This window comes from Giraffa tippelskirchi, chromosome 5, assembly GCF_054371585.1.
Source record: "Giraffa tippelskirchi isolate mGirTip1 chromosome 5, T2T-mGirTip1v1.2.pri, whole genome shotgun sequence".
Lineage (NCBI taxonomy): Eukaryota > Metazoa > Chordata > Mammalia > Artiodactyla > Giraffidae > Giraffa > Giraffa tippelskirchi.
This window is the reverse complement of record NC_137279.1, coordinates 127225444-127246466: the sequence shown is the minus strand read 5'-3', so window position 1 is coordinate 127246466 and position 21023 is coordinate 127225444. Positions and strand designations below refer to the sequence as shown.

At 38.1% G+C, this 21023-nt stretch overlaps 2 protein-coding genes across 15 annotated transcripts in view; both read right to left on the bottom strand.

The window, feature by feature from the left end:
• ABCA4 (ATP binding cassette subfamily A member 4) overlaps window positions 1-2024 on the bottom strand; it is a 174195-nt gene extending 172171 nt beyond the window's left edge. Inside the window, exon 1 of the mRNA XM_081486239.1 lies at window positions 1947-2024. Coding sequence (XP_081342365.1) covers window positions 1947-2015 — 69 coding nt within the window. The 5' untranslated portion in view covers window positions 2016-2024. The remainder of the gene's footprint in view (window positions 1-1946) is intronic.
• Window positions 2025-18509: 16485 nt separating this feature from the next.
• The window catches only part of ARHGAP29 (Rho GTPase activating protein 29), a 79187-nt gene continuing 76673 nt past the window's right edge, over window positions 18510-21023 (bottom strand). For all 14 annotated transcript variants that reach the window (XM_081486269.1, XM_081486260.1, XM_081486265.1 and 11 more), the window contains one exon: window positions 18510-20632. In XM_081486269.1, the coding sequence (XP_081342395.1) occupies window positions 19743-20632 (890 nt within the window). In that variant the 3' untranslated portion in view covers window positions 18510-19742. The remainder of the gene's footprint in view (window positions 20633-21023) is intronic.

The window sequence follows — 21023 nt, the reverse complement described above, 5'->3', positions numbered from 1 at the left end:
AGGAATACCTATCCCTAAAGATATATTAAAGGATTAAAAGTACACTTTGAATGAAATTGTAAAATTATGTATGTATGTGTGTGTATTTAAATTAATGTAACAAACAACTACAAAACATGCTTTTAAAAAAAGAAAAAAAAGCTTTCCTTCTGAGAAGTTCTATTTATAAAAATTTCAGTAAGAATTTCCACAAGACAAATTCACAGAAGTAAAATTGTTGTTTCACAGAGTTGTCATGATTTCAATAGGCAGATATTGGTAATTAACCTCAGAAAAGTTACACCAGTTCACACACCAACCAAAGGCATGTGCCCTGAATCCCAAGGCTTTTGTGAACTCACTTAGTCCACTTTTCAGATACATCAAATCCATAGCACAGTGAGAGCTATCGTATTAAATGCTTTAGATGCCCTTCTTAATCTGATCAACTAATACATGGACTGTAACATTCATTCTGTCTGATTAAGACTGAATAGCTTTTTTTTAAATTTATTTTTTAATTGAAGGATAATTGCTTTACAGAATTTTGTTGTTTTCTGTCAAACCTCAACATGAATCAGTGAATAGTTTTATTTTAGGTAAAAATTGCCATTCTCACCATTTACAGTTTATTCCCAGACTTAACCCACAGTCCATGTTTTTTCAAACTAGTTCCCTGAGCTTCTTCAAACCCTGACTCTTTTTGCTGTCTTCCCTGAAAAATTCCCAGCTGGAAAATTACAGCTTTTTGCTCATCCTCCTTTTTATTGCTGAAAAACATCAAACAACCCTGGCTTTGAACTTCAGCTGGCCCTGAGCACAGCATGCAATCCTTGTCACTGTTGCCAGGTCCTTCTTCCACATTTTGGGGGCAGCAATCTGCAGACAGGAGCCCATCAGAACGACTTAACAGTCATCACCTCATCTGATCTTCCTTCTTACCTGAGACTATGGAGCTTCCCTTGGCTTTCAGTGCAATGCTCTCTTATTTTGATTTCCCAGGTCCTTTCCCATGTGTATAGAATACCTTAAGGGACCTGATGCATTCAGTTGACTGTTGTTGTTCAGTCACTAAGTTGTGTCCAACTCTTTGTGATCCCATGTACTGCAGCACACCAGTCTTCCTTGTTCTTCACTATCTCCCAGAGTTTGCTCAAACTCAGGTCCATTGTGTCGATGATGCCCTTAGGCACCCAAGTGCTTTCTTTAGTTCTAAGGGAAAAAAACTACAGTGTAATGGATAAGAGGGCTTCCCTGGTAGCTTAGCTGGTAAAGAATCCGCCTGCAGCACAGGAGACCCCAGTTTGATTCCTGGGTTGGGAAGATGCCCTGGAGAAGGGAAAGGCTACTCACTCCAGTATTCTTGGGCTTCCCTGGTGGCTCAGCTGGTAAAGAATCTGCCCACAGTGTGGGAGACCTGGATTCGATCCCTGGCTTGGGAAGATCCCCTGGAGTGGGGCATGGCAACCCACTCCAGTACTCTTGCCTGGAAAATCCCATGGACAGAGGCACCTGGTAGGCTGCAGTCCATGGGGTCGCTAAGAGTCGGACACGACTGAGCGACTTCACTTTCACTTTCATGCATTGGAGAAGGAAATGGCAACCCACTCCAGTATTCTTGCCTGGAGAACACCAGGGACGGGGAGCCTGGTAGGCTGCTATCTATGGGGTGGCACGGAGTTGGACACGATTGAAGCGACTTAGCAGCAGCAGCAGCCGTGTATAAAACTGCAGTTAACAGTGGAGACTTTTCTATCAGCATGTATGAACTCTGAAACTAAATAAATTATAAAGAAAAACAGTGAATAAAATGGTATGTTTAATGAAATAAAAATATACATATACATATGAGTGCATAATGAGCATAAATCAGACCACAGGCAAATGCATATTAAAAAATAACATCTCGAGATTTCAGAAGTCTAGTTTGACCCTTTTTTTGGAGCAGTTAGACCAATATACTTAACTATGAAACTGGATAGGTCCTGGATAATTTTCACTTTACACAACACATCCCTTACATGGTATTGATTCATGGCAGAATTTCCCATCTGTTATAAAACATATTAGATAAATTAGTTTTACTGGTATCCTTGTAGTTGAATTTGTAATATTTGTTAATACATTATCAATGTATATTTGTACAAACCATCAAGATATATTTTATATGTACAGAGTAAAGTGGTTGTTTTCCAAATTATGTTTTCCTAATATCATGTATTGCTGCTGATTCAAGTCATTTAGTGGAAACTTAACTACGTTAATGACATTCTCTATTGATAGTCTGCTAAAAGTTTTTATCATAAATAAGTATGAAATTTATCAAATGCTTTTGTGTTTTTAAACATCTTCAAATCCAGCTTCTAAATATAATGTTCTTTAGGTCAGCACCAATAGAACTTTCTGCCATAATAGAAATGTACAAAATCTTCATGGTCAAATATGGTAATCACCAGATACATGTGGCTATTAAGCACTTGAAATGTGGCTATTATAACCGAGGAACTAAAATTTTAATTTTATATAATTTTGATGAATTTCAATTTAAGTAGCCATATGTGGCTTCTGGTTACTGTATTGACAACTCAGATATAGATGGGCAGCAGAAGACATATTTTCAGTTAGAGCTCATGATTGTTTTCAACAAGTTTCCTAAAATTGTGGACATGACTCTCCTAATTATTCACTGCAGAATTTTAGAAATGGGTAATAACAGTATTTTAGGAACAAGTCATACTATTTTAGTTTCAATATAAAATATTGTTTCTATTCTCAGACTGTATACAGAGAAATTCCCTATTCATTCCTGAAAAAAGCCATATTTAACAATTCTGGCTTTTCCAAATGTCAAAAAAAGAACCGAGAGCCAACTTCTGATAACATCAGGTAGTAAGATCTGCAAGGACAGGAAGTATTTTTTAGTTTCTGTTTTGTTTCTATGATCTGGTTCAGTGGAATTTCAGTGGAAATATTCAGGTTATTTCCCCCCCTTCAAACTATGCTTAAAAGGTGGTCATCTAGTTTTTGTTTTGGATGTGTCCCCCACATCTTCATTTTAGATCTATTCCATCTGTGTTACTTCCTTGTAATACTGCCTTGTATTACTTGTCTTACTTCCTTGTATTACTGAGCAGAAACCTGTCACCTATAAATCCCAGCCCTGGTCACATGTCCCCCTACAGGAGCAAACAAGCATTCTGATTGTCATCTCTTTCCCCTTCCAGTGTCTGAGTGTGACTGTCATGTTACCAGCTTTCCTCTTTTCCAGGCTATGCATCCCCCGGTCTTCAACCATTTATCATGTGACCAGTTTCTAGAATCTATTCTCTACCTTATCCAACTCCAGTCTCACCTTTCCCAACTCCATATTCATAATAGGTCACTAAAATCAATTACAGTTCCTCAGTTCCTGAACAAGTCGTCAGTGCTCCCTCTCCACTGCCAACAGGTATATGTTGGTGGTTTTATAAATTTATACATTGAATTGTGACACATTATACTTCAAATATTATCTGACTGGCGAGGACTTCAGAGTGATTCCAAGGAAGTCAGATAACAATGAGGAAACCCTGGGAACTCTGGCCACATTCTTTTATGGGGAGCCTTCTGTCGGATAATAGCTTAGCCCAAATAAGATTACCGGCTTTAAAAAATTCTCTTTGATGGACTTCCCTGGTGGTCCAGCAGTTAAAAATCCATCTGCCAAGGCAGGGGACATGGATTTGATTCCTATTTGGAGAAGATTCCACATGCTGCAGGGCAACTGAACCCATGCGCCTCCACTACCTGAGCCCACATGCTACAACTACTGAGCCCGCACACCTAGAGCCCGTGCTCTGCAACAAGAGAAGCCACTGCAATGAGAAGCCTGCACACCACAACTAGAGAGGAGCTCTCCTTGCTAGAGAGGAGCTCTCCTTGCTACAACCAGAGAAAGCTGGAGCACAGCAACAAAGACCCAACATAGTCAAAAATAAATAAATAAATTTTAAAACTTCCTTTTGAAATTAAACTTATCTTAAAGAGAGAGACATAGTAAGGAAATAAAAGGCTTATTCAATGAATAACCAAAAGAAGATGTGATTAACGCAACTCACTCAACTCCCACATGCTAGGAAAATTTTTGTCTTTATTATGAAAAATCTTTACAGGATCCCAAATAATTTAAGGCTTGCTCTAGATTGAGTCTTAATTTCTGGGGGTAGCTAGAGCTTTGTTTTTACAAAGATAATTACAAACATTCAGTTAAATATTTAGGCTCACATCTCCAGAATGTCCCTGAACAGCAATAATTTTAAAGTAGGACTCAAAGTATTTGCTGACAATCTGCCTGTAAACCTCAGTGCTGCATGGAAGTCATTTCTGACTTTAAATTCAATGACTTTATTTACAAGAATAAAATTTCTATAATATGTAGAACTCATGTGGTTCAATGGTAAAGAATCTGCCTACCAATGCAGGAGATATAAGAGACATGGATTCAATTCCTGGGTCAGGAAGATCCCCTGTAGAAGCAAATGGCAACTCCCTCCAGTATTCTTGGCTGGAGAATCCCAGAGATAGAGCCTGGCGTACTGTAGCCTGGCTACAGTCAATGGGGTCACAAAGAGTCGGACATGACTAAGCGCACATTCTTTCAGCTTTCCACTTTTTTTCAATACATACAACACTAAAAAAAACCCTGGGATTTTGAGGTAGGTTAAATCCTATAATGTGTCTCTGGCAGTGTCAAGATCCTAGGAGGAAGGAGCATAACCGGGAAGAATAGGACTGGAGCAGTCTTCAGTGGAAGAGTAAAGAAGAAAAAAAAAAGGTCCCAGTAAGAATCCCACGGGTTCATTTACCACCTCTTCTCTGATAGCTGTATATTCCATGGCAAGTTATCCTCTCTGAAGACACTAAGGGCAAGTTCAAAACACCTGCTCTGGTTCTCTGAGGATCATGACACTATCTTTATCGAAGTATCTTAAAGCATATTTGTAAAAAATTAACACAAATAAAGAAGACTGGGTTGGATGTAATATTGAATTTTCCAATCCACGAAAATGGCATATCCCTCTATTTAATCTTCTTTAAATTGTATCAAATATATTTGTGTATGTATATGTATCAATGTGTATATGTATATACCTATACGTACAAATGTATATGTATCAATTATTTCAATGTATAAGCATCTCTATATATCCCATGCTAGATTTCCTAGCTCACTGATGTTTTGATTTTAAATTCCATTTTCTATTTGGTGTTTATATATGAATATTAATGACTTTTGAGTACTGACCCGATAAGCAGGTTGTTAAATTTACTTAATAATTCTAACAGCTGGTAAATTCATTTGGGTTTTCTGTGTACATAATTAGATATCATCTGCAAACAAATAGGTATTTTATTTCTTCCTTTTCTACCTTTATGCCCTTCATTTCTCTTTTCTTCCTTTATTGCATGGCTAGAATCTCTAGAACAATGTTGAAGAGAAGTAGTAATGGCAGGTATTCTATCTCAGGGGTAAAACTTTCAGTGTTTTACCATTAAATAGATCTGTATTTCTATCAGTTTAGGGAAGTTTTATTCATAGTTAAGGGCTTCCCAGGCGGCTCAGTGAAAAGAATCCGCCTGCAATGCAGGAGACATGGATTTGATCCCTGGGTTGGCAATATCCCCTGGAGAAGGAAATGGCTACCACTCCAGTATTTTTACCTGGGAAATCCCATGGACAGAGGAGCCTGGTGGGCTACAGTCCATGGAGTCACAAGAGTCGGACACAACTTAGTGACTCAACAACAATTCATAGTTTGCTACTAATTTTTATCATAAATGTTGAAATTCATCAAATCCTTTTTTCAATTTGCATCTGAGATAACTGTGTTTTTCTCCCTTTAAGAAATCAAGGTGGAAAATTACATTGATGTTTCAAAGGTAAATTACATTTGCATATAGGGAGAGTTAACCTCACTTGGTTATCCTCTTTATGTACAGCAAGTTCCTTTTCTGTGTATTGTGATGTCCTTGACAGATTGTGATATCATGGTTAGATGGACTTAGTTTGGAAATGTTCCCTTTTTCTATTTACTGGAAGAATGTATATAAAATTGGATTAATTTCTTCCTTAAATGTTTGAAAGAAATCACTAGTAAGGCTTTTAATAAAGCCTGATTTAATTCCCATTAATAGAAGAAACTCTCCAGATTTTTCTGGCAGTTTTTTTGAGGAACTTGTCCTTATTCAAATTTTGTTGCTTATTATAAGTTGTTCATCATGTCATTACAGCTTTTTAGTGTTTGCAGTGTCTTTAATGATATTCTTGCTTTCATTCCTAATGTTACTTTGCTTTCTCTTTTACTGATGTCTTACTGGGAATATATCAAACTTTTCAAAGAACCAGATTTTTAGCTTTATTTTTTTTTTTTTACTTTTGTTTTCTATTTCACTTATTTCTAAATGTTCTTTCCTTTTTATACATTGTTTATATTTGATTTATTCTTCTTGCCTCTTGAGATGAAATTTAATTGATTTTAACCTCTCAACTTTCATAGTAAATGTAGTTAAGGCCATGAATTTCTAAGCTTTGCTTCAGTTGTAGCCTACAATTTTTGATATGGTACATCTTCCTTATCATTCGGCTTAAAATATTTCTTAATGTCTGCTTCTTCTTTGATCCATGGGTTATTTAGAAATGTGTTCTATTTCATTTCCAGGCACTTGAGGATTTTCTAGCTTTTATTACTGATTTCTGACATAATTTCCTTGAGGTCAGAGAGCAGGGTTTGAATTATTTCAATGCTCTGAAATATTTTGGAGCTTTCCTATATGGACTGCTTATTATCAGTTTGGGTAAATTTTAAATATGGGCTTAACCAAAATATGAAGTCTGTCATTGTTGGCAGTGTTCCCTGCATGTCAATTAGGTCAAGGTTGTAAACTGTGTTCTTCAGATCTTTTTACTACTTTTTGTCTGTTCAGAAGTGTGTTAAAGTAACCTCTATGGTTATGAATTTCTCCACTTTTCCTTTTACTTGTCTATTTTTGCCTTATATATTTGAAGCAATGTTCTTAAAAATTTTACATGTTTTTGGTAGATTGACTTCTTTATCATTACAGAATACCCTCTTTATCTCTAGTAACGCTTCTTGATTTAAATCTGTTTTATCTCCCATTAGTATAGCTATATCAGTTTTTTCATTAGTAGTTGCATGGTTTATCGTTTTCCATCATTGTACTTTCTGTGCATCTTAAGGTTATGTCTCTTGTAAACAGGATATATTAATACATAGGTTTTATTTTCTTCCCTAGTCTGATAACATTAGCTTATAACTTGGAATATTTAGTCTATTTTCATTTGACATAACCGCTGATTTAAGTGCTTTCATATCTACTATCAATTTGTTTTCTATTCGATGCACTCTTTCATTTACTTTCTTCTGTCTTCTTTTGAATTACTCAAATACTAATACTTCACTTTCCTCTCCCTTTATTTTACCATTCTTTTTAATATTACAACACACATCTGGATTGCATTTATTACAAATTAGTACATTTTCCCCTGATAATGCTGGAAATTTATACTTTCATTTTTTTTCCATTATTGTTGCCATACATTTTACCTCTATATAAATTTTATACTCCACATTACTATCATTTTTATTAACAGTCAATATTCATTTATATTCAACCTTTCTAGAGGTCCTCATTCTTTCCTGCATTTCTGTATTTCCATGTGGGATCAGCTTCCTTCTGACTAAAGACCTCTTTATAGAATTTTGATTAACACAGGCATGCTGGTGACCAACTCTCCTTTCTGTTTGCCAAAAACATCTATATTTCATCTTTGTATCTGAAAGATATTTTAAACTCTATATAGAACTTTTAGTTAACATTTTTTCCCTAGCACTTTAAGGATGTCCTGTAGGTCAGTCAGTTCAGTTCAGTTGTGTCTGACTCTTCGTGACCCCATGGACTGCAGCACGCCAGGCCTCTCTGTCCATCACCAACTCCCAGAGTTTACCCAAACTCATGTCCATTGAGTCAGTGATGCCATCCAACCATCTCATCCTCTGTTGTCCCCTTCTCCTCTTGCCCTCAATTTTTCCCAGCATCAGGGTCTTTTCAAATGAGTCAGCTCTTCGCATCAGGTGGCCAAAGTATTGGAGTGTCAATTTCAACATCAGTCCTTCCAATGAACACTCAGGACTGATCTCCTTTAGGATGGACTGGTTGGATCTCCTTCCAGTCCAAGGGACTCTCAAGAGTCTTCTCCAACACCACTGTTCAAAAGCATCAATTCTTCGGTGCTCAGCTTTCTTTATAGTCCAACTCTCACATCCGTTCATGACCACTGGAAAAACCATAGCCTTGACTAGACGGACCTTTTTTGGTAAAGTAATGTCTCTGCTTTTTAATACGCTGTCTAGGTTGGTCATAGCTTTTCTTCCAAGGAGTAAGCGTCTTTTAATTTCATGGCAGCAGTCACCATCTGCAGTGATTTTGGAGCCCCCCAAAATAAAGTCTGCCACAGTTTCCTCATCTATTTGCCATGAAGTGATGGGACCGGATGCCATGATCTTAAGTTTTCTGAATGTTGAGCTTTAAGCCAACTTTTTCACTCTTCTCTTTCACTTTCCTCAAGAGGCTCTTTAGTTCTTCACTTTCTGTCTTGTAGGTAATGAGGTTTAAATGCTTGCTTGCTGACATCAAAAACAGTGGCATACTGAAAATATTGAAATTGCTTAATGCAGTGATTTTAGGATTTGCAGCACCAATAAACATCTCCTTCAGTTTGAATTCAAGGTCACAGAATCATGATCAGAGTTTTAAAAGACTACAGATCATCTAGCCCAATTTCCTTCCTAGTAACAATCCTAGTAGGAGGCTATTTTGTTTTTCTCTTGAACACTTTTCCAGTTTGGGCAAGCTCAGCAAACCACAAGTTAACACATTCCATTCAAAAGTTCTAATGATAATTGACTTCCTTGGAGTGTACTGAAATGAAATTTGCCTCTGTTTAACTCCCAGTGACAGAAACTTATCCTTCTAAAGGAGCAAGTAAGATATTTAACTTAAATTGTTTTCACTTAGGATAATGAAGAGAGGTATTATGTTCCGGCTTCCAGGTTAAGTACGTCTTTCTCCACCCAGCCAAGTCCATCCTCAACCTTTACGAACTCCACATTCATGATGGGTCCCTAATCCCTGTCAGTTATGTTCCTAAAAATAAACTGGAATTTAGGTCATCATCCCCATAGCCAGTGGCTTAATTTAGGGCCTATTTCTCACCTGAACTGCTGACTCTTTCCCCCATTACAAGCAGATGCTAAGAGATCCCAGGCAAACCCTATTTTCTCTATGCAAAGAATCCTCAGCAGCTCTCCATTACAGAAATGTTTTCCAAACTACTCTTTTGAGATAGAGTGTGGAGGGGTAGAACTGTTTATTTATTGTTATCTGCTCTTTTGTTCTCTCATTATCAGCAAAATTTACCTACAAAACTCACTATAACCGAGGAAAATTTCAGCAATTTTAGACCCGTTTTAACCAAATAAATAAATTTAACACAGACATACACATACACACACAAATGACCTTAGAGTTGGGATATGATAACCCTAAACTTCAATATCCTAGCAATTATAAAGAAAAAAATAAAAGCCTGAAAGTACATAATATGTCACAGCTTCTGGCTGAAAAAATGAAGATGAAATAACTTAGAAATGACAAAATTTGTAATCTGAGCCACCAGGTAAGTCCAAGAATACTGGAGTGGGTAGCATATCCCTTCTCCAGGGGAACTTCCCAACCCAGGAATTGAACTGCGGTCTCCTGCATTGTAGGCAGATTCTTTACCAGCTGAGCTACCCAGGAAGCCTAAAATAAAGACACCTGGGCTCAAGTCCTATTACACTTTCTTATTAGGTATATAACCAGTAATAAGTTTTTAAATCTCTTTGAAGTCTATTTGTTCATCTGAAAAAAGGCAGTTAAGAATACCTGCCATAGTAATGATTAAATGATATAACGACAAAACAGACTTTTTTTAAAAAGTGATATAAAAAAAAAAGTAAAGACTAAGTTTTCAGTGCAGCATTGTTCATAGTGATGAAAAAATCAGAAGCAAATGAAATATCTATTAGTGGTTAGATGAATACTAAATCGTATGTATTTTCCACAGGAACACTTCAGTTTAAAAAAACAGGAAAAATATGTTTGCAGCTACAAACATCTACATGGATTAATCCCCAAAACATGTTGAATGTAAGCAAGCCAGCCACAAAAGAATCAATAATGATTCTACTTGTAAAAGCTTCAAAAACAGGCAAAATTAAATAATACACAGATTAGTAATTTTTTTAAAAAGAGAATGATTAACAATTCAAGATGACGGTTACACCTGGGAGGGGAGGGGGAGTGACTGCCATGTGATCAGGGAGGGGGCTCTGGTGGCTTAACATTCTATAAAGGGGATTGAGGGTTAATGGGAGTTCATTCTACAATTATTCTTTATATGCAACATATACCCATATACATACTTAAGCATTTATGAGTCAATTAATACAAAAAATCATTTAAAACTCTGATTCTGAATTATTAAGTATGTATCTAAACTTGTAGATCGGAGAAGGCAATGGCACCCCACTCCAGTACTCCTGCCTGGAAAATCCCATGGACAGAGGAGCCTGGTAGGCTACAGTCCATGGGGTCACTAAGAATCGGACACGACTGAGTGACTTCACTTTCACTTTTCCCTTTCATGCACTGGAGAAGGAAATGGCAACCCACTCCAGTATTCTTGCCTGGAGAATCCTAGGGACGGCGGAGCCTGGTGAGCTGCCGTCTATGGGGTCACACAGAGTCGGACACGACTGAGGTGACTTAGCAGCAGCAGCAGCAGCAAACTTGTAGATGGAGGATTCACTGCTTTCTCCTGTGTTTAATCACTACATGTTCTGATTTGACTGGCAATTGACTAGTCACAACTTGGAAGAAAATGGTTGGATATAAAAATTTTTTTATTTCCTTGGATCTCAAAAAACAAATTTCTGATGTGAAATGAAATGAGATATAGAAAACTGGTTTAGAAGACAGCAACTATTATACTCCAGGCTCTGTGCCTACTATTGTAAATAAGATCTTAGCACACTTAGTCTCTGAAATTTCTAAATTTTAGAGCCATATTGACTTATTAATCAGCACTCCTTAGACAATGAAAAGCTCATTGATCTATTCACAGTGCTATACCATCCCCTCAATTCTTTCAACACTATAAGGAAGACATGATATTGCACAGTGAGTGGGCAGGACCATTAAACCAAGTTTCCATGTGATGTGTGAATATTATTTATTTGCTGTTTACTTAAAAGCTGACAAAGAACCCAAATAAAACATATAACTCAGAAACATGGACAATTAGTTGCTTTTACCCTATCTTCTGAAAAGTATGCTAATTTAATGTATGCAGAGTAATTAAACTGGTTGATTTTAAGAAATAGCATAATATGTGATACGGTTTAGCTATATAGGAAATATTAATACTTTACAATTATTCCCAAGTATTTTGAGACAAAAAGCAAAATCATAATTTAAAACTTTATATGTAGTTCATAAATAAATCCACGTTTAGATATTTCTGGTATGTATAATACCTCATTTTTAAACTTTTCCTAGTAAATTCAATAAACAAATATTTAATAGCTGTTGTTCAGCTGCTAAGTCATGTCTGACTTTGAGATCCCATAGACTATAGCATGCCAGGCTCCTCTATTCTCCACTGTCTCCCAGTTCAGTTCAGTTCAGTCGCTCAGTCGTGTCTGACTCTTTGCGACCCCATGAATCGCAGCAAGCCAGGCCTCCCTATCCATCACCAACTCCTGGAGTTTACCCAAACCCATGGCCATCGAGTCAGTGATGCCATCCAACCGTCTCATCCTCTGTCGTCCCCTTCTCCTCCTGCCCCCAATCCTTCCCAGCATCAGGGTCTTTTCCAATGAGTCAGCTCTTCGCATGAGGTGGCCAAAGTACTGGAGTTTCAGCTTCAACATCAGTCCTTCCAATGAACAACCAGGACTGATCTCCTTTAGGATGGAGTTTGCTCAAATTCCTGTCCATTGAGTTGGTGATGCTATCTAACCATCTCATCCTTTGCCACTCTCTTCTCCTTTTGCCCTCAATCTTTCCTAGAATTGGGATCCTTTCCAGTGAGTCAGCTCTTTGCATCAGGTGGCCAAAGTATTGGAACTTCACCTTCACCATCAGTCCTTCCAATGACTATTCAGGATTAATTTCCTTTAGGAATGACTGATTTGATCTCCTTGAGTTCAAGGGACTCTCAAGAGTCTTCTCCGGCACAATTCAAAACACCAATTCTTCAGCGCTCAGCCTTTTTTATAGTCCAGCTTTCACATCTATACATGACTACCGGCTATCTTTGACTATACAGATCTTTGTCAGCAGAGTGATGTCTCTGCTTTTTAATACGCTGTCTAGGTTTGTCATAGCTTTCCTTCCAAGAAACAAATATCTTTTAATTTCATGTCTGCAGCCACCGTATGCAGCGCTTTTGGAGCCCAAGAAAATAAAATCTGGCACTGTTTCCACTTTTTCCCCATCTATTTGCCACGAAGTGATGGGACTGGATGCCATGATCTTAGGTTTTTGAATGTTGAATTTCAAGCCAGCTTTTCACTCTCCTCTTTCACCCTTATCAAGAGGTTCTTTAGTTCCTCTTCACTTTCTGCCATTAGAGTGATATTATCTGCATATCTGAGGTTGTTGGTGTTTCTCCCAGCAATCTTGATTCCAGCTTGATATTTATGCAGCCCAGCATTTTGCATGATGTACTCTGCATATAAGTTAAATAAGCAGAGTGACAGTATACAGCCTTTAATAGCTGCTCTTTATCAAAAGATCATGAATTTGTCCCTTCCCTTCTTTCAGGTTGGGGTCAATTCAACCAGATGACCAAGATCTGGAATTAAAATGTCATGGTTAGGGTTGACATCACTAGAGTCAAGGATTCAGCTGGCCTGGTCTTCCTTGTAGTTGAAGCTAGGGCTCTGAGTGGCATGTTATGGAGCAGTGTGGTCAGGACCAGTGCAGCAGTGGCTGAGGACTTACTTGACATATCTGGGGCTAGTGAATCAATGCAGCAGCTGATGCTGGCAGGAGGTTGGAACATGAAGAGTAAGCAAATAATGTATTTAGGATTATGGGAGTCAGGTTTTTCACTAGGGGAAAGTTACAAGTATAGAAAGGAAAAGACTAGATTGAACCCTGATATACTGAATTAGAAATGAAGGTATCAATGTGAAGTCAAGGGTTTCAATTTATATGATAGAAACACATATAGATAGTGTACACATGCATGTATTTTTTAAATCTGTCCACCAATTGTGCTTAAAACCAATGACTTGTGAGTAGCAATAAGTACTTCTCAGCTCTTGGTTTCCATACACTACTCTCCATTTAAAGGAACCAGAGGTCCTTGGAAGTATGACTAAGGCAGGGGAAAAAAAAAAAAGTACTTTTAAGCTTGGGACACCTTGATGCACCATAAATAAAAGCTCAAAAGGTCAAAAGGACAGACATGTGAGCTTGAATTTTCAATAGACCAAGCCTAGGGAAAGTTCATTATCAAAATAAATGACAGTAATGTATTGTAACTTACTGAATAAAGCAGGAATCTATGAGTCCACTAATAGAGATGGATAAATAAATGAGCTACTGCTACTGCTAAGTCACCTCAGTCGTGTCCGACTCTGTGTGACCCCATAGATGGCAGCCCAGCAGGCTCCGCCGTCCCTGGGATTCTCCAGGCAAGAACACTGGGCAAACAAATGAGCAAACATCAGTAAAAGCATCAGAAAGAATGAACTCACCATTTGACAACCAGAATAGTAATAACTGATTCAGGCAAGAAGTGTTATTGGACTCAAACTAATTGGTGACAATCTGATGAGAAAAAGGACACTCACACAGTCTGAAAGAATCTCTTCACAAAGTTCTTTTAGCTTTTACAATGGAGAAACTTGATAGACACTATCCTAACCAAGTGATCAAAGAGTATCATCACAAATGGGACAACCTGACATGGTATACTACCTGATATTATATAGTGAAAAGAATACAACATCATTTCTATTGTATTTCTGGGGAAAAAAATGTATATATCCTTACTTTAATCATGAGGAAACATTAGACAAACTCAAACTGAGAGACATTTATACAAAGTATTTGGCCTATATTTTTCCAAAGTGTCAAGGACATGAAAGAAAAGACTGAAAAACTGTTCCATATTGAAGAGGGAAAAAGGACAATAAAATGCACCATGAGATCCTGGACTAGGTGGGATGCTAGAGCAGAGAGGAACATTATTGGGGCAATCGGCAAAATCTGAATGTGGTTTGTGGGTTAGAAGACATGGTGATTTAGTCGCTAAGTCATGTCCATTATTGTGACCCCATGGACTGTAGCTTGCAGGCTCTTCTGCCCATGGGATTTTCCAGGCAACAATACTGGAGCTGTTTGCCATTTCCATATGTCAATGTTAATCGGATTTTGATGGTCATACTATGGCTATGCAGGAGTATTCTTGTTTTAAGAAAATATCACTCAAGTAATGTTAATGGGGCATCATTATACAGCTTTCAGATGGTTCAAAAATTATATTGGATGGGATCACAATGAATCTATAAATAAGGTAAATGAACATCTTTACAATATTGTGACTTCCAATCCATATATAACATAGTTATAAAATGTTATAACATTTAAGATCTCCTTCAATGCCTCTTGATATAGTCTAAAATTTTTTCCACAAAGATCTTCTGTATATTTTTTTAATTCTTCAAGTTTTTTTAATCAAGAATGTATGATTCTATTTGCTTTTGAGACCTCTAGGCAACAAGTCCCTTTCAAGGATCATATCTACATCTCTGTTGCCAAAAGTAATTTTAAATGTGCACTCAAAGTAATTTTAAATACACATAAATTCTAATTAAGTTCTCAGCATGTTCAGTTCAGTTGCTCAGTCGTCTCTGACTCTTTGTGACCCCATGGACTGCAGCACGCCAAGCCTCCCTGTCCGTCACCAACTCCCAGAGTTTACTCAAAATCACGTCCATAGCGTCGGTGATGCCATCCAACCATCTCATCCTCTGTCATCCCCGTCTCCTCCCGCCTTCAATCGTTCCCAGCATCAGGGTCTTTTCAAATGAGTCAGCTCTTTGCATCGCGTGGCCAAAGTATTGGAGTTTCAGCTTCAACATCAGTCCTTCCAATGAATATATAGGATTAATTTCCTTTAGGAATGACTGGTTTGATCTCCTTGCTGTCCAAGGAACTCTCAAGAGTCTTCTCCAACACCACAGTTCAAAAGCATCAGTTCTTTGGCACTCAGCTTTCTTTATAGTCCAACTCTCACATCCATACATGACTACTGGAAAAACCATAGCCTTGACTAGACGGACCTTTGTTGGCAAAGTAATTCTCTGCTTTTTAATATGCTGTCTAGGTTGGTCATAGCTTTCCTTCCAAGGAGCGTCTTCTAATTTCACGCCTGCAGTCACCATCTGTAGTGACTTTGGAGTCCCTCAAAATAAAGTCTCTCACTGTTTCCATTGTTTCCTCATCTATTTGCCATGAAGTGATGGGACCAGATGCCATGATCTTAGTTCTCTGAATGCTGAGGTTTAAGCCAACTTGTTTACTCTCCTCTTTCACTTTCACCAAGAGGCTCTTTAGTTCTTCTTCACTTTCTGCCATAAGGGTGGTGTCATCTGAATATCTGAGGTTATTGATATTTCTCCTGGCAATCTTGATTCCAGCTTGTGCTTCATCCAGCCCAGCGTTTCTCATGATGTACTCTGGATATACGTTAAATAAGCAGGGTGACAATATACAGCCTTGTCGGACTCCTTTCCCGATTTGGAACCAGTCTGTTGTTCCATGTCTGGTTCTAACTGTTGCTTCTTGATCTGCATACAGATTTCTCAGGAGGCAGGTAAGGTGGTCTGGTATCCCCATCTCTTGAAGAATTTCCCAGTTTGTTGTGATCCACACAGTCCAAGGCTTTGGTGTAGTCAATAAAGCAGATGTTTTTTCTGGAACTCTCTTGCTTTTTTGATGATCCAATAGATGTTGGCAATTTGATCTCTGGTTCCTCTGCCTTTTCTAAATCCAGCTTGAACATCTGCAAGTTCATGATTCACGTACTGTTGAAGCCTGGCTTGGAGAATTTTGAGCATTACTTTGCTAGTGTGTGAGATGAGTGCAACTGTGTGGTCATTTGAACATTCTTTGGCATTGCCTTTCTTTGGGATTGGAATGAAAACTGACCTTTTCCAGTCCTGTGGCCACTGCTGAGTTTTCCAGGTTTGCTGGCATATTGAGTGCAGCACTTTCACAGCATCATCTTTTAGGATTTGAAATAGCTCAATTGGAATTCCATCACCTCCACTAGCTTTGTTTGTAGTGATGCTTCCTAAGGCCCACTTGACTTCGCATTCCAGGATGTCTGGCTCTAGGTGAGTGATCAGACCATCGTAAAACAAGTCTACCTAGGGAAGTTATGATCAACCCTTCACAAATGACTTATTGGAATCTTGAACAGTATGCTTTCTACAAGCTTTCTGGTGGTCTGGCAGCTCTTAAAGGACTCCCAACTCTTGCCCTTTCCCTAGGCTCACATTCTTTCCATGTGACATAAAACAACTTCTAATGAATGACTGCCACATTACTGGGTAGCAGAGCATAGTGGATGTTGTAGGTACTCTGGAAACAGCAACATCCCAAGAGATACTTGCTTAACGTCCTAGGAAACCACAAAACATCTACAGACTGATAGCTTTAGCTGGACAAGATGCCAGAGAGCCCTCAAAGCAGAAAGGAGCCAGAAGTGGAACTCTAACTTGTGAGGTTTAAAAAGTGAGGGGAAACAGAGAAGCCACTTGTTGATGAGATACTCTTTGGCTTGTCTCAGTAGATTAAAAGAAAAGTAAGAGTTTATGCAGTAATAAGGAATAAGCCTGCCAATGCAGCAGACCCAACAGACCCGGGTTCGATCCCTGGGCCAGGAAGTTCCCCTGGAGGAGGAAATGGCAACCCATTCCAATATTCTTGCCTGGAAAATTCCAAGGACAGAGGAGCCGGATGGACTACAGTCCATGGGGTCTCAAAGAGTCGGACACAACTGAGCAAGAGTTTAAAAGTACATTTTCTACTGAGTGAAAGGTCACCAGCAGGTATTCCTTAAACAAATATGGTGGAAGGCACAGCTCACTCATGACATTACATTCCCAGAGCTGGTGTGCTGTATCTGCTCTGTGCTCCTTAGGAAAAAAGATAAGAGACTTGAAAACCTGGATGTGATTTTCCTAGTAGTTTCTAGTAGGATTAGCCTAAGGGAGATCCCACTTGAGGACTTTATCCCGTGGTGGTGTTGTTGCCTAGGCACCAAGTAGTGTCTGACTCTTTTGTGACCCCCTGGACTGTATCCCTCCAGGGTCCTTTGCCAGTGGGATTTCCCAGGCAAGAATACCGGAGCGGGTTGCCATTTCCTTCTTCAGGGCATCCTCCCAACCCAGGGATTGAACCTGCATCTCTTACACTGGCAGGTGGATTCTTTACCACTGAGCCACCAGGGAAGCAACCTGTGGTGTACCCTACTCTTCTTTTTACCTAGTCCACACAGGAAAAATAAAGAAGATAACTTAGTGTTGAGATGTGAATTAGGGGGGTTTATATGCTAAAGGGAAAATTTTAAAAACAAACATACAACTCTATGAACGTTATGAAAAAATTACGAATAAAAAGTCTAAAAATTTTAAAAGCACATTTTCTAAGTCTCAAAATGAAATGATGAGAAAATTCTAGACATGGATAGTAGTCATGGTTGCAGAACAACCCAAGTGTACTTAACGCCACTGAACTGTACACTTAACACTTGGTAAAATGGTAAATTCTATAAAAATTTTCAAAGGTGCATTTTCTATTGTTAAACACTACCTGATATTACTTAGTAATTATGCAGTTGAGAGTGCCAATGTTACAGCAGGATCTGACTGCCCTGTGTTTGAGACCTGACTCCAACTTTTATGTCTGTGGAACCCAGAGCACATTATTGAAGCATCAGTTTCATATCTGTAACATGGGAATAATAAAGTACCTACCTACCCATTATAAGCTGCTGTAAACTTGAAGTAATTTACATGGAACTCAGCAGAGTTCATGGCACGTAGAAAGAACTCAATAAATATTGGCTCTTATGTTCTTTTTAGGTTTTCATACCAACACAATTCTACATTTTTAAAACAATTAGGACTACAAACAAGGCTCCAGTACAAAAGAGTGGGTAATTCTTTATCCCTAGTCCTTAATGTCAAATAAAACTATAAAACAACTTCCCATAAAATGCACTCCATGCTGCAGTCAAAGGACATATGAGTTCCAAGTGTTTACCACTAAGCCAATGGTTAATAAACCTCAAATTCTCACACCCTAAGCGGCAACAATTTCACAGAAACCACAAGAACTTGAAATAATTTAACAGGTTAATATATATATTTTTATCAAGTATAACATGGCCATACAAAAGCATTTGTTACAAATATAATTCACACATACAAAAAGAGGCTATTTTATTTTTTGTCCCTTTTATATCCTATTTTATGCAAAATGACAAAACCAAGAAACTAACAGAACTGAGCTAGTTCTAAAAACTGGGAAATATAAATGAAATGTATCCAATCATCTACACTCCCTCTCAAATTCCAAACAATGAGGCTTATTGAACTATACTCTTAGAATCAACTTTAAATCTCTGTATGATTCACCTGAATCATACATGGTCAATAGTTACAAATCCAGGTAGAAAAAGCACATAAAATTATTCATAAGTGAAAACACTTCAAACAAAAGAAATGTTTTTTTAAAAAATCCAGATAATATTAAAAGGAAATACACTGAATTTTAAAACATTGTTTTGGACTATTATATAAAATACCAAAAGGTTCAGAACTGTTGAACGAAAGTTTATGCAGAACAAAGCCAAAAAGTGAAAAATTATTAAATGTGTACTATCTAAAACCAAACAGGACATGACTGAACTATACAATTTAGAAACATGTTTAAATGCATCTTCTTTGTACAGTTAAACTGGCTACCACATGCAAAATTTGGCAATTAATTAAAATGGAATTAAATACAGATTTGCAAGCCTTTTGGCCATGATGTAAATATGAAAAAGTTAAGTGAATCACCAATTGGAAAATAAAAGGTTACACACTTACCATAAAAACATAAATGGTCAAAGATACACTATAAAATTGTGTGAAAAAAACAATCATACCAAAGATCTTTCAAGCACTTGCACTCAGAAACATTCCTTTTATAAATAAGCATGTAGTTTCAACTTCAAAAAAATAAAGCTGATTTCCCTCAATTGCACCTATTAGTTGAGAGCTGTATCATATATTAGGGATGCATTTAAGTGGACCATTTTATGGGGAATCAACTGAATTTTAAAAAATTTTAGAGTCTATTTATTCACAACTTCAAAAATACATATAATTCCAGTGAGACACAGGTGGGCCCTATCAAAACATTTTGCCATTCAACAAAACCGACACAGGATAACACAATACAATGACAAAAAGCTAACTCCACACTTTGGCAATCCTATACAAGAGAGGCCCTGTCAAAAATTTCTTTCAGAAGACAAACACAATACCACAAAACAAAACAACAAAAAGAGAAAAAACTGAATTCTGACAACCCTACACAAACTGTGGGATTTCATCTTCAAGGTCTTCAAACTGCTGCATTCGTTTTAGCCTTGGTCTCTGACACGCCGTGGGTACACCAGGCAGGTCTCGCTCTTCAGCCTTCTCTTCAGGTTTACTAACTGGGTGCACAGGCTCAGCCGATGCATTTTCAGACCCTAGAATTGATTTCAGCACGTGCTCCTGGGGAGCACACGTTGTGCCAGGGGGCACGGCTATGGAGGGTGTCACCGGTTTCTCCTCATCCCCTCTCCCACTAGCAGCAGGAGCAGGTGGTTTATAAAATGTTGTCCAGTGCTGGGGCTGCAGTGTCCTGGGTGCTCTGACAGAAGCAGGAGGGCAGGAGTCAGAGGACCGTCTCTCTGACACCTGTCTTGCTGACCTGACAGGTTCTGTGTATGGCTTACTGGGCTGGGTGATGCTGACTGGGTGGTCCCCACTGCTCCTGATGTTCAGTGTCACACCTCTTTCCTGGAATGCACTGGGCACAATCATTCCAGTCTTTGCAGTCAGGTCATTTTGTTCATACTGTTTCTCCCTAGTTTTTTGTAGAGTCTGCTGATCAAAGCCATCAAATTTAGAACAAACAACAGTTGGGGTGTCTTTTCTATTAACTCCTTCAAAGGCAGGATTCTTGCAAAGCTTGTCTGAATTTACATTTCCCATATTTCTGCCATTTCTCTCAGTAGGAGAGCTAGCAAGAATTAGTAGTCTGTCTATTGGCAAACTTACAGGTCTAATCCTGGTCCTTGGAAGATGCCTCTCAACACCATTTATTTCCCTATCGGACTTCAGAGTAGGCAGCTTAGAGGTTTTACAAGCCTCTTCCGTCTTTCTTGATGCTGACTCAAGTTCTTGGTCTACAAGCAAACGCACTTTGTTGTCTATAAAGGAAAAGATGCATTTAAAGATCAAACTTTATGGTACACAGTTAACAAGAGTATCAAAATGAGTTAAAGATGAACACCCTCTCAAAACAAGAGTCTTCATGTATTTTCTCCATGTTATTTTTTAGTTTTCTAGGCAGAGGAGTAAAATACTCATAAAATATTAAAGGTACACCTTGATTTGTTAGAAGTCTATATTTATTTAAATAAATATAATAAATAGCTACAAAATTCACTGCAGGTTGTGGGAAAAAAACACCCTTGCTGATGTACAATAGCTTATGTGCCGTGTATGAACAAGTAAGTGAAGTGAAGTGAAAGTCACTCAGTCGTGTCCAACTCTTCGTTACTCCATGGACTATATAGTCCATGGAATTCTCCAGGCCAG